Source organism: Lutjanus erythropterus, chromosome 17 (genome assembly GCF_056507025.1).
Source record: "Lutjanus erythropterus isolate fLutEry1 chromosome 17, fLutEry1.hap2, whole genome shotgun sequence".
Classification (NCBI taxonomy): domain Eukaryota; kingdom Metazoa; phylum Chordata; class Actinopteri; order Lutjaniformes; family Lutjanidae; genus Lutjanus; species Lutjanus erythropterus.
In genome coordinates, this window is record NC_139333.1 from 36,582,527 (window position 1) to 36,596,507 (window position 13,981).

At 40.2% G+C, this 13,981-nt stretch overlaps 1 protein-coding gene across 3 annotated transcripts; it reads right to left on the reverse strand.

The window, feature by feature from the left end:
• Positions 1–645: 645 nt before the first annotated feature.
• c1qtnf1 (C1q and TNF related 1) lies at positions 646–12,500 on the reverse strand. 3 transcript variants are annotated; one of them, XM_084741615.1, is made up of 4 exons: positions 12,263–12,500; positions 5,131–5,258; positions 4,742–4,901; positions 646–3,760 (listed from the first exon to the last, which is right to left on the reverse strand). In XM_084741615.1, the coding sequence occupies exons 2-4, from the start codon at positions 5,245–5,247 to the stop codon at positions 3,210–3,212; spliced, it is 828 nt and encodes a 275-aa protein (XP_084597741.1). In that variant the 5' UTR covers positions 5,248–5,258; positions 12,263–12,500; the 3' UTR covers positions 646–3,209. The 3 variants fall into 3 exon arrangements, with proteins under 3 accessions (XP_084597741.1, XP_084597742.1, XP_084597740.1); XM_084741616.1 differs by having other exon boundaries at positions 4,742–4,866; positions 12,263–12,496; XM_084741614.1 differs by lacking the exon at positions 12,263–12,500 and adding an exon at positions 9,413–9,462 and having other exon boundaries at positions 4,742–4,866.
• Positions 12,501–13,981: the final 1,481 nt, after the last annotated feature.

A 13,981-nucleotide genomic window follows, 5' to 3' on the forward strand; every position in this document is an offset into this window, starting at 1 on the left:
CCATGTAGGACGGCGTCTGGGTCCGGACTCGGACCACGGTCTGCCTGTTAATGACTAAGGGTATACAGGGACATCTGCACTGAGTATGGGCTGGAGGTCTCTCGGTCAGAATGGAAGACACTTCCTAAGGTGTTTGAGAATGACCGAGCCAAGATCCTGTGGGACTTTCAGATTCAGACTGACAAACTGGTGATGGCCAACCAATCAGACATCGTGTTGATCGACAAACAACAGAAGAAGGCAGTGGTGAAAGATGTCGCAATCCCAAACGACAGCAACATCAGGAAGAAGGAACACGAGAAGCTCAAAAAATACCAAGGGCTAAAGGAGTAGTTGGAGAAGATGTGGGGACTGAAGGCAACAGTGGTTCCAGTAGTGATTGGAGCACTGGGGGCTGTGACACTCAAACTAGGAGAGTGGCTCCAGCAGATTCCAGGTACACCGCCGGAGGTTGCTGTTGAGAATAGCGCAATCCTAGGAACAGCTAAGATACTGTGCAGAACATAAATATATGTATCTATACACACATACATACATGTGTGTATGTGCGTATACACACATAGAGAGAGAGGGAGAGAGAGAGAGAAAGAGAGAGAGAGAGAGAGAGAGAGAGAGAGAGAGAGAGAGAGAGAGAGAGAGAGAACAAACTGTGAAATGGTTTTATTGTATATGTTCCTGTTTTTTGGCCACTTTTCAGGGCAGCAGAGCAAGCTGTAAACACAACATTGACATTTTATCCCTGTATAAAGTTACAATGTCGGGGTGTTATGTGGCTCTGGTGCAGCCGTAGTGACAATAGTGGCAAAACTCTGTTTTCTTTACTTCAGCTTGTGTTCTGATATGATTTTGCTCCCTGTTTTACTGGGTTGTATAAGGCCTTTTGAGGCTCTACTGGGAGCTGCACAAAGTCTGATATATTGCCAAATGCCAATCAAGTGAGTCAGCTTTGGTTGGGACTGAAGACTATAAATTTGAAAATAAAAACAATATGGCTGTGTGGACATAGAGAGATGTCAGCTTACCAGACCTCTGTAGCCTGCTCCTCATCTCTGCTTGAGGCTAGCAGCTTGACTGCTGACTGTTAACTTGAAGCCACCACAAACATTGTGGGCACCAGGTTTTGACCAGAGAGTAGAATGCATGGAATAAAAAAAGACATTCTCATATTCTTACCCTATCTCTCATTTTTTTTTATGAGGTCTGACAGGAGCTTTCCAAGTCTGTGCATTTATGAGATTTCATCATTACCATACCACGTACAGCCCTAAAATTGCATTGTAATTGCATATCATTTGTGGGAACATTTCATTTCCAAAATTGTTATATAAGCGTAAAAAGAATTCCACACCACAGAGCTAGTGGTCCTGTTGTTGGAAATCAGCAGACAAAAAAAAATAAAAATTTAACAGTGACCCAAAAAACTAAAATTATGTTAATACATCGCCAGCCACCTGTCATCAGGACAGACCTGTACATAAAGAGGGTTAAAACATCTTTCTGAAGCAAACTTGACCAACATAGGAGGTGATCATATGACAGTCATGGATGTATTAGACTGGCAAATATGTTGATGACGCTGGACAAAGACCTGCATAAAGATCCTGAGGCAGTCAAATACAGAATGAGAGAACTGTCCTAAATACTGAAATATAGTATATGTTACTGTGCCAAAATATGTAAATAAAATCACCAAAACCTAAAAACGTCATGGGAACAGGTTTTTCGTTAAGTTAGTTTTTTATATATTTTATTTTAGTTAAAAATGCAATATACAGCCTCACTAGATGTCAGCAAACAATTATTTGCTATGTATGTACACAATGAAGAGTGGAGTAATGGCGTCCTGAGCAGATAATTAAGTCACACTCCACTATTGAGTAGACAAAGTACGCATTGTTTTGGTCTGAGATGCTGGTGCTCTATTGCAAACTGCAGTGGCAGCAAATGTCAGCACCTTGAATTTCTGTATCATATATTGAACTCCAAATTCAGTCACATTAAGGCATAACAATTTGTAATCCAAACAGGTCTGGACCACAGACGAATTTTGTATACCTAGAAGGAAATACTAAATGGAAAAGAACAGAAAATCAGCAAATTCCACAAATTCTCTTAAATCACTTGACTTGCTCATACACCTGGTTCTTGATGCCCATTTTGTGACCTAATTTGATATTTAGCTTTTTAGGGTGAGTTGTAGGGGTGCAACAGATCACAAAATTCATGGTTCGAATCGTATCATGGTTTTGAGTCACATTTCAGATCAGCAAAAAAGAGCAAACAGGTGGGATTAGGGTTATTATTTTTAAAATACACTTGGTTTTGATCTCTCTGTGTGTGGAGTTATCACTGTGTAACATAATAATAATAACATTTATAGTAATATTTTTAAAATATATATAATTATATATAATAAAAATGACTCTGTAATAACACTACACAGTATACATTGAATACTAGACCACTATATCATACAGTTCTGTGCTATGTACGTACTAAAGCACATACTGTATAATATATAATCATACAGCATAATACACTAGTACACTCTGTAGTCTGGCTCAGTGTCCTGCCCACAGCACTATCTGATTGGTTAGAAGTCATGAGAAATAGCCAATGAACACAGACACACTTTATCACAGACAGGCAGAGACAGAACTGCTCTGGTGAGCTGAGAGGAGCTCTGTGTGTGTAGAAGTTAAGACAGCAGATATCGCTAAACTTTCAATAGATATCGCAATCTTATGATCTGTTTCTATGACGACTGCATAGTTATACCAGTGAAAGTAAATGTGACGGCTTTTAAATCAGTCACTGTTCACAGAGATGTGCTGCACACATCTGTCCTGTCTTCTCACTTCAAATCTGCATTGTGATTTTGGGTATTATTACTTATATAAGAGTAACACAGACAGTAAAAATGTGTTTCACACAATGATGGTTACACGTATTCCATGGAGCAAATGTGTGACAAGCCATTGGGTGTGATCCATACCAGACAACTGCAATCTGTTGCACCCCTAGTGAGTTGTGTTTCGGTACAAAACCACTGTATGTACCCTCTGTATGACATGTTTCATAGCATATTGATAATACATTAAGTGAGCTATAGACATTATTTGTCCATGTATATATATTGTCCATATACATGTATATATATATATAGACACAACCTTTTTGGGTACCAAATCACACTTGTCCAGTCTGACCTACAGTTCAGCTTTAGGCTTAATCAAGTGTCCATTAAAGGTGATGTAAGTGTCAAAGTCATCACTGAAGATGGCGTTCTCCCTCTCGCCTTTAAAGAGTCTGACCCAGACTTCGTCATCTCTCTCAAGTTCCAGCATCAGGCTTTGGCTCTGCATGATGGAGCGGTCACTGGGCTGGGCGTAAAGGATCACCACCTCTCGCTCATTGTGCATCACATGCAGGTATGTCTCCTTCTGGTTCCATGTATGCACATTGAGGCTGAAGTAGTAGATCCCAGGCACATAACAATAGAACTTACCACTAAACATGTTGAAGTGACCATAGAGGTTGACCAGCTCTGTGTCAAATACCACTGTCTGGTAGTAGTCGTTGGAGTGTAGACCCTTCTTGCGGGCAACAGAGAAGGCTGCAAAGTAAGACTTGCAGGGCTCACCCGGGGGCCCCATGCTGCCTTTGCTGCCCTTTGTGCCACTGGACCCTGGAAGACCTGTTTGACCCGTTCTGCCTGGTTTGCCGTAAGGTCCTCGTTCACCAGTATTGCCTTTTTCACCTAGGAGCAACAGAAAGAGTCATATTTAAGGATGCAGCAGGGGTAAAGCCACCGACATGCCTTAAAATTAATCACTTTTTTCTTAAAGTTACATAGATCAACAAAACCCATTACTGTTCATGGAAATTACATATAATTATCACATGGCCCATTAGCATTACAAATCGTGAAAACGCTTTTGTTGCTAATGGCTGTTTTATTTAATTTCTACCTAAATTCACAAAATGATGACTATTTTTCATAATTAACTGTTACAGTGAAAAATTAGTAGGGCTGGGCAATATATCCATAGTATGTCATATGACAATATGAGTATACATATTGTGATAGATTTTGGGTATCATTACATCGTGATATGCCAGAAATGTTGTCCTTTCCTGGTTTTAAAGGCTGCATTAATTAAGTAATTAACTAAATGATTAGTTGTTTGGTCCATAAAATGTCAGAAAATGTGTCTCAAAGTCCAAGATGACATCCTCAAATGTCTTGTTTTGTCCACAACTCAAAAATATTCACTTTACTGTGAGAGAGGAGTAAAGAAACCAGAAAATATTGCTATTTAAGAGGCAAATCTTTTTTTTTTCTTAAAGTACTTAAGTCTTCTTCACTTCACTCAATTTTAGGATGTGGGGAGAGGTGGATCAGTGCCTTGCACCCTCTATTGATCGGCTGCTGCTGTGATATACATACTACCATCATCATTCTGTAGCACATTTGCTATTCTTCTCCATGTGTTTCTCTTTTTGTGATCTTTCTTTTAATATTTTAAGCAAACCACCATGTTGAATGTTTTGAACACAGTATTGTCAACAATATGCAGTATGATTGGTCATGCATCAAAAGAGAAACCTCAAAAAACATTATTAACGTGAAAATTAATTGCACAGGTAAAAACCTTGTCTGGTGTGTAAAGGCCTTAAGCTTTCTGAAACCATACATAGCGACAGACAGAGACTATATGTGTATTGTGCTTGATCTTACCTTTGAGCAGAGTGATGTTGATCTGTGGTACTATCTGATAGTGGAGGTACTGTTGGCTGGAGTACTGATCAGGAGGCTTCTCTCCTGGGTCGCAGCACCGCTGACACTCCCTCATCTCCTGTCTCCTTTTTATACAGTTCAGCCAAACCAAGGCATTCAGCTGTTCAATTGTTCTTTTAGTACAAACTCACTGTAAAATTCCTACCTACAACAATAAGTGTGTAGAGTCTTTTTGGCACTGAGTAGTATAACAGTGGCTGTACAGTGACTATTTTCTGATTATGAAATTAACAGAGAAAGTTAAATCAACAGCTGGGTACTCTGACTTGCATATCATGTCAGTTGTGTTCTCATTCTCATTCTCATTTTACATTGAACTACAAATGTACCTGGCATCTCGATGGTAGTCCTTTGGGTACATTTGGTCCCGATCTTTTCTCCCATTGTAGGGGGTCTTGTAGGGGTCCACTAGACAGGCCCAGAGGAGCAGCAGGGCCCACACACATGATGAGGTCATCTACAATACACAAGAACATTATTCCTTTATGCACATCATAGACAGATGCCTAAACCTTGCTCCACTCAAGACAGACTGACTGACTTTTTTTCTTCTTCTATGTGCAGTTTCTGGTAAGGGGAGTTTTGCAGGCTGGACTATGTGAGAAGAACATTACTGCAAATATATTTATTCTTTCTGGTAGGTAACATGGAGTGTGTCAGTTATTATTCCATGGCGGTACTGTTGTTTTTACCAAAGATCTGTGCAGTTTTTTCACTTCTGTCTGTGTGCTTGTGGATCTGATTTAATGATGTGAAAGGGTGCTTTTTCATGTGGTTCACCCACATACAAATGTGGACAGTCTGTAGATATGTGTGTATAAAGCAGAGATTAGAATCAGAGGTCACTGGAGTGAACACATGAGATTAGCTAAGGATTAAAAGTTTCCACCATGAACCCACAAGTCTTTGAACTTCATCTCTTAGAACACAAAAAGATAGAGTCAGATGGACACACACACAAACACTCCTATGTGCATACACACACATATACTTGAATTACCATAGGTTACCATACCATGGCTAGCCAAAAGCATTCTTCACACTATGTTAGATTAAATGTATTTAAAGGCATTAATATTGCTCAGCTGAAAGACAAGTCTTGTGTGGGATAGCCCCTGTTGTGTTTTCCCTGAGGGTTATGTGGTCTACCTGGAGGAGTTGCAGGGTTTAGCCTGGGATGTGCTCACCAAGCCAGATTTCAGTGAAGCACAGAGCAGCAGATCTGCAAAATGTTTGCTCTGTGAGAAGCAGCAGTTAATTCATCTTGTTGGCCTGAGAATGGATTGAGGGAAGAACAGTTTGAAATCTGTCTCAGTTTAACCAGCACTCCAATTCACTTTACCTATCTCCTGCAAATCCCACAGAGGGTTACTGCTCCTCCAACTAAAAGCTTTCTGGTTCAGTGAAAAGTGGTGAAAACCTTTGACCAGTGGATTGTCTGATGTTTTAAAGTTCCTCCCTGGTGAATGTGATCAGAGAGGGAGAGCTAAAAACTAAACAAAATAGAACAGGTCTCTCAGTGGAGTGCAGATGTCTGCTAGGCAACCTGAAAAGAATAACTGGATGTAAAGCTCACTAAAACATGCATGTACATACATGCATATCTATAACCAGTTGCATCAACTGATTACTATCTCAATAAAAAACTAAAACTACCTGAGAGTGCAAATAATGGTGCTGTCAGTGGTGCCACCTTGAAAACAAAAAATAACAGTCGAAAGGAGCTCCTCCAATCAATCAACAAAGCCCAGCTGACCCCTCGCTAAGCCCCACCATCCTCAGTTACTGTTGCTTTGCCTGTCGAGCTTTCCGATTCCCACTGCACATGCAGTTTACAGTGAAGTTAAGTGTAGCTGGTTAATACAAGGTAATGCTAATGCTAAAACCCCTTGAGTCAGCTGAGAAGCCTGTCTCCAGATGACTTTTTAATGTTTTCATCTGACTCATAGCAAGGGTTGTCATAGGCAACTGGGCTAGATAGAGTTCTTGAAGACATTTTGCCTCTCATCCAAGAAGCTTCTGAATGAGAGGCGAAACATCTTCAAGAACTCTATCAAGTCAAGTTGCCTACGACAACCTTTGCTACGAATACCATGACCTGGATGACTGAGAATCTTCACAGACACATTTTCATCTGACACATTTTAAAATCATAAGCCTGTGAAAGTGTATTAAACATATAAAGTTACTGAACAACTATAATTAAAATAAAATTTAAAATCCTTCACTGAGAGAACTGAGTTCACTATTCAAATTATTATTTTGCAGTGACACTGGTCCCTCTCACAGTCTCTCTCATGATCATCTGCTCTCTGTTCCCCCTGAAATGTTATGTGTTCCAAGTCTGAATAGGGTCAGGATGGAAACTTGTGTGGGTGACAAAGACAGGGAGAGGAGGAAGGGCGGATATCTGAGGTGTGGGTGGGTGCATGTGTGCATGCTTGCCATCATGCCTTATCTGGATCTGCAAGCTTTGGCATGCTTGAGTGTATCTCAGCTCATGCATAAAATGTTTCATAGGTCTGTGTGTGCATATCCTGCACAGCTTTAAGTTTACAAACCAGTGCTGATTTCAGTTACCCACAGTTATCTTTATTGTCATGGTTTTGGTTTTGGTTGGTCATTTCCTGTTTTATTTTGGTAGCCCTGGTCCTTCTTCATGTGTCTTGTCTTTACTTCCTGTCTTTGATCTTTTCCCGCTCTTTTTTATTGCCATTGGTTTCACCTTTGTCTAATTAGTTCTGTCTATTTAGCCCCTGTGTTTCGGTGTGTCTGTGTCAGTTTGTTGTTATCTATTGTGTTAAGTTCCTGTGCCCTGGCAGTGTTCTCTGTGTTTTTGGACTTCTGTCTGTGTTCCCTCTGCGTTTTTGGACTTTTACCATTTTGGATTTTGCCTTGTCTTCTGGACTACCACTTCTGTCATGTAAGCCTACTCCTGAGTTTCTTTTCATTTGCTATTAAATCACCTTTTGAACTCTGCCTCCTGTGTTTTCAGTCTGCTTTTTGGGTCCACCTTTTGTTTTACAAGTTTACTTAGCACACTTATAACACGTATATCTATTACATACCTGTACTCTAAGACCTGTTGACCCGAGCCAACCAAGGGAGCCTGTCTGACATGGTTTCCGGCTCAGGCAATATATCAAGTGCTGTTGCAAATACTAATTTCTGTGAGAATATGGATAGTTAGCCCTAGCAGCACATTTCACTTTTTCAGAGACAAAATCTGCAAGAAAAACCTCAGTGAGAAACTTTTTAGCTTAGTTTTTGTCAGGTTGTCTCATGGTTCTGTCCTCAAAGTTCTTTTCAAGCCAATCAAGTGTCTCCTGTGTCTTAAACATTCTTCTTCCTGCAGCTTTTAAGTGATTGAGTGCTGGGTCTTGATGTCTAGCAAACCAGTTTAAACAGGGTTTCTAATGTGGCTCACAGTTGATTTTCTGAATGCTCAAATCCTCTTTTGGAATTCTTCTCAGCTTGACTGAAGAACTTTTTACTAGATTTCATGATTTCAGTGTTCTGTGCATGTCTAATATTTTTGTTACTTTCATTTTCTCAGCAAAAATGAAGGTTTATCATCACTTAATTGGACTGAGATTAAGCCTCACTGGCACAGGTGACCGGGAGGCAGCCTGCTACTCAGGTGTGCGTACTGAGTGTTCCCAGTGTACTGTTATAGGTGCATTAGGGTAATAAGCCTGTTGCATGGTTTGAAAAATGATATCGGTACCAACACCAGTACCCCCAAAATGATACTGATGAGCAAGTTTTGGTGGCGTCTCAGCATCCTGAATTGGGAACTCTGTCAAATACACCAGTCATTCCCAAACACTGGGTTGGGATCAACAGGTAGATCACAGGAGATTTTATTTGGGTCACCAAGTAAATAAAAGACAACAAGAAATTTAGTAGTTATAATGTTCTACATTTTTCTGACAGGAAATAAAAACAATGAAATGTCCTGTCCTCAGCATAACTGTATTAATTTCTCATTTATGAAGTATTTAATGTGTATGTTTGCAATAACATGCATCCAGGTTAGGGCTGCAAATAATGACTTTTTATTGTTCATTATGTTCATGATTAATCAGTTGTTTGGGAAACACTGATATTTTTCACCATTTCATAGGCCAGAGTCCAAGATGACATCCTCAAAAGTCTTGATTTGTCCACAACTCGTTTTACTGTCAGGAGTAAAAGAATCCAGAAGAAATTCATATTTAAGAAGTTGAATTCAGAGAAATGAAACTTAAAATGTCTAAAACTGAGTAATTTAGTATGAAAACAGTTGCTGTTTAATAATGACTGCAGCTCTAGTGAGGATAATGTGATGCAGAAGCAGAAAAGGAAAAATGGTGAACATTCATTTATGCACAAATTAAGTCTTACCAAGATTTATTAATACGGTCTGTTAAGGATTGGTCATGGTGGTTTGTCATTCTTCAAAAGTAGGTCCCCAGGAAAAATAAATTTAGGAAACACTGAATTACACCACACTTGATTTCACCACCACACTTATGTAGCTGTGAGTCGTAGCTGCAGTGGTGGGCCAATCTTGTAACAGGTGTGTTTTGCAGCACACAAACAAGGTAAACAAGAATCACTGGCAATTACCTTTATTGTGGGCTTGGCAGAAAATGGCATAAACAGACAAGTAGGGAAACAGTTCAGTTATCAAGCTTTGGGTTTCCAGAGGCTAGAGTCTGTCTCCGGAGCTCTTGCTGATTGCACCAAACAGGGCAACAGGGCTGTATGGAGTCAAGTCATAGCACACACAGAATAGGTTAGTAGTAAGCAATGGTACCGGAATGGAGCAGGCAGGAGGCGTCAAGGAGGCAGGTTGAAAACCAGGTAAGTACAGAGTCCGAGCAAAACACACCACCAGGGAGCAGACAAAATGTAAGTCAAAACCAGGCAGAGAATCAGAGTTCCCGTGTTTTCAGCAAGGGAACAGAGGGCTGCGCTACGAAGGAAGCTCAACACAGCCAAGCTTTCTTTGCATGAGCTGGCTCGACAAAACCTAAACCCACAGTCAGATATAACACCTATCATGATGGTGGTTATGAACTTGCTTAGTCAACCCAGGCTTTCTTCTTCAGACTGACACATAAAAAGGGGCAATTGTTGCATCATTTGACTCCTCTTCCACACAATGTGAAGTGATCGTGAGCTGCCCACTTCAATCAAAATAATTCAGTGGTCATAATTAAGAGCTCAGGAAAATATACAAAATATATTATGGCAAAAAGCAACACTGCTGTTGCAAATAAGGCAGGAGAAGAATGCCGTCAAAATTACTGCACAGCAAACAGTTAAACTTCATACACATGCTGTCAGTCTGACACTGTGCCATAATGACAGATGTGGAGATCACAAGTTTTTGGTCAAATCAAAGTAAAATGAATGTCACTGAACATTTCCTGTGATAAACAGATTGATGAACTTTCTAATCAGTGTTTTGAGCTGCAATATCAGTGATGGAAAACATTAAATAGTAAATAGTAGTATTCAAGGTTGTATGTAGTCGTTACATTATTTTAGTGTGGGATACCTGTAAATTTAAAGTGTTAATGTGATCTGAAGCAAACAAGGGGGAAAGGAGGTTCCCATGGTAACACAATGCATCTAGTTTGTGCTGCTATTACAATAATTAGTTCAAGAGTGGTGTTTTTGACAGACAATTTAATCCGAAAGTCAGAACATAACCTGCTCCCGACCAGGTTATGAGTTCAGCATCAGTTACCATGGTGACCTAGCCAGGTTAAAAAACAGCCCCCTTCATGATGCTGAAAACCCCAGCTTTAGACTCAACCTACTTACCTTCCTCAACCTACTTATTAATCTCGCTTCTTGGTACATCCCTAAAGGAAATTCACACTCAAACGTCAGACGGAAGCACCAAGCAGCCAGGGGGACCAGCAGACAAAAACCAAGAAAGCTGAGGCAGATCTCATGGTCAGGGACAGAAGACTGTGGTGAATCTCCAGGTTTCAAACAAGGCAGGCAAGTCAGACAATAAGTGCTGAATGGCCTGCATGGATATACTGAAGAACAATCTGGCAGTGTGACTGAGCAGGAGAAGCTTATATAGTGGCCTGACTACTGAGGAGTTGCAGCTGTGTGAACAGGTGAGTGAAGTTGGGCTGATGAGTTGGGAGTGGCTGGCAGGCAGGGTGAAGCAGAGGCAGAGTGAATGGAAAAGTACTAGGAGAGCTGGGAAACTGAGCAAAGGAAATTGGGCATGCAGAACTGTCACAAATCTCAGGTTACATTAAATTGAAGAATGATTACAGTGATTGGCCACAAGCGAAACCATACAAATAGTCATTTTTTCTGGGTCTGGGTACAAAAAGGACTGAATGCAGGCATGTGAAGAAGAGTACTGATACCCAGCCCTACTGCGGGCATTCTGTTTTTGTTTGTTTTTCAACAATAATGACAAAAATGTTATTTTCAACATTTTTTCCAATGCAGTATCAAAAGTTAGCAGTTACCATTCCAAAACATGACCCCAAAACTGAAGTGCACTCCGAACCATGAGTTTGTGTACTGTTACACCTCGCATTTTCACTGAATTCTTATACAATTTGTTTATTACGACAGCAGCCATGACTGTAGAACAGAGTTGGGTGATTAGTTTTTATGGGGGACCCCATGAGAAATTGATCAGGCAGCTGGGAGCCAGACACAAAGATATAAGGTTTTAATAATGACCAAATCTCTAATAATGGAATGGTCAGAAGTGTTCTATATAGGGCACCTCTACTGTTGGTCTCCCTTTCTGAATTGCCATGTGATGAATTGTGGGCTAATATTTTGTTGGTTATCTCCAAAACTTGAGGTTTTACAGTGTACCATGCAGGCTGCATAACACTTTGCCTTTAATAAACATCAACTCAATCACAAGAGGAATTTCTAATTATATTATTTTTTTCTATGATGAAGTCATTATTATGTACAAATCTATATGACAACAGCTTTTGCTGATGTTGTCACAGACTTAAATGAATTAATTGATCTAGAAATGTGATTTCATCCAGTTCTGCATACCCCTGTATGAAAACTGCTCAGTGTTTCAACAAAAGCAGATGATGAAGATGGGTGACCATCCACTGTTTATTTTTGTTCTGTTACCTCCCTTAATAAAAAACACCCCCAGAAAGGAATTACAGAGCATTCGAGATCTGACATCTGGGAAAGGTTTGTTCTAAGTTGTAGAAGTGTGTGGGTGTATGTGTTTGGACATGTGCGATATCAAGTGGAATTTCTTTGCATGTGAAGTCTTTAATGTATGTCAGCCAGCTGCGTCAAAGCACAACAGCAACAGAAGAACCTGATGCCAACATGCCTGGATCTTGTTTCATTCAGTAGCTTCAATACACTCACATTCTACAATAATATTCAGCATCTAGTGTTTGACTTGTTTCCCTAGAGAAAATTATTTTCAATTAACTGGGATCTTACTTTTGCCGTTCTAGTCCAGTATTTCTCCTCTGGCAATGAAAAATGTCTGGCTTCAGTCTCTGTCCCACTCTGCTGCAGTCCTTGGTTCCTTTTTTCAGATTGTTGTTGCGTCTCTCCCTCGTCGGGTCATTGTTTTTCTCCCCAAATACAGAACACACACAGAAACTGCCAGAAAGTCTTGCTCCTCCAAACAAGTGGAGGAGTGGAGAAGAGGAGGAGGAAATAGACAGAATAGTGAACTGAGAGAGAGGAATGAGGTAAAGCTTCATGGCACTGGGGAGGAGGAGCTCTGTGAACAACTCAAACCAAATAACAAAAACACAGAAGAGGAAAAACAGACGAGTGCTGTGACTGGGAGAATAGAATAGAATAGAAAGGAAGCAGGGTTGGAGCAGCACTGGCTCTGTCTTTATCTGAGCTCTGTCAGGATTAAACCACTGCTTTAAACAAAGTATCAAACAAATAATTTTTTGCAAGTCAGTTTGTTTGGTTACTGCCCTTGGCTTGCCAAAGGGTTTGATGGACCACCTAAACAACAATAGTTTAGTAACTAGGAGGGCATTTGAGAATGCAGATCTGTGCCTAGGCTGATAGTACAACCATGTCAAAAAACAGTAAAGACGATTTAGACCAGTGGTTCCCAGCCTTTTTCTTTAAAGCCCCTCCTACTTATATCTAAGACAAGCTGAATCCCCCAGCCCACACTCAGACCTAAAATTATTAATTAATTCCAAAGCTTTATTGTCAAGATGAATATCAATGTCTCTTTTCTAGTATAGTAAAAAGGATGGTTCACCCAAAAATGAAAATTCAGTCATTATCTGCTCACCCTCATGCTGATTGAGGGTCGAGTTTCACAGGAAAACAGTGTTGCAGAATCTCCTAAACAATGGAAACGAATGGTGACCAGTTTTCAGAAGTAAACCAACAACAGAATAAAAACATAAAATGCCTCCATACTGCTCATTGGGTGTAATCCAACTCTCCTAAATCCCCAGCATGCTGTGTTGACTAAAAAAATGCTATTTACACCATGTTTTTAGCCTGAATCTTCACTGTAGATCCCTAGCTTGAAGCTACATTCATGTATGCACACTGTCTGAACTGGGTGTGTGTGGTGTGGCAGTGTGCAAATGCCATATTGGGACTAGGAGACTAACTGGCCACCATTCACTTCCATTGTTTGGGAGATTCTGCACTGTTTTCCTGTGAAACAATATCAATCAGTATGAGGGTGAGCAGATAATGACTGAATTTTCATTTTTGGGTGAACTATCCCTTCGGGGGGCCTGGACCCCTGGTTGGGAAACAATTATTTAGACATTGCTTATTTCTTACAGACCCACTGCATTTGATTGATATTTTAGATGACTATTTTAGATACTTGAATTCATGGGTTTGCACCTGCACAGTGTCTGCAGTTCATTTTGCTAAGATTTGATGATTTGATCTCACATTGTTATCGAAAGGCAAGAATCATTTGTGCTACACCCTTCCATCGATCCTAATGATAATAATGTGGCTTTTTCATTTTCAGTTGTGATAATGACAGAACAAAATGTCTGCATATAATGGATATGCAGTCATGTCATGTCAATGTTATGTATTCTCATGGCACAGAGAGCACTGGCAAAATGTTTTAAGCCTTTCAGTTGTGCCACCTACCAACAGGCCATATTATAAACTAAATGCCTTCATTGCCAACAACGAGACAGATGT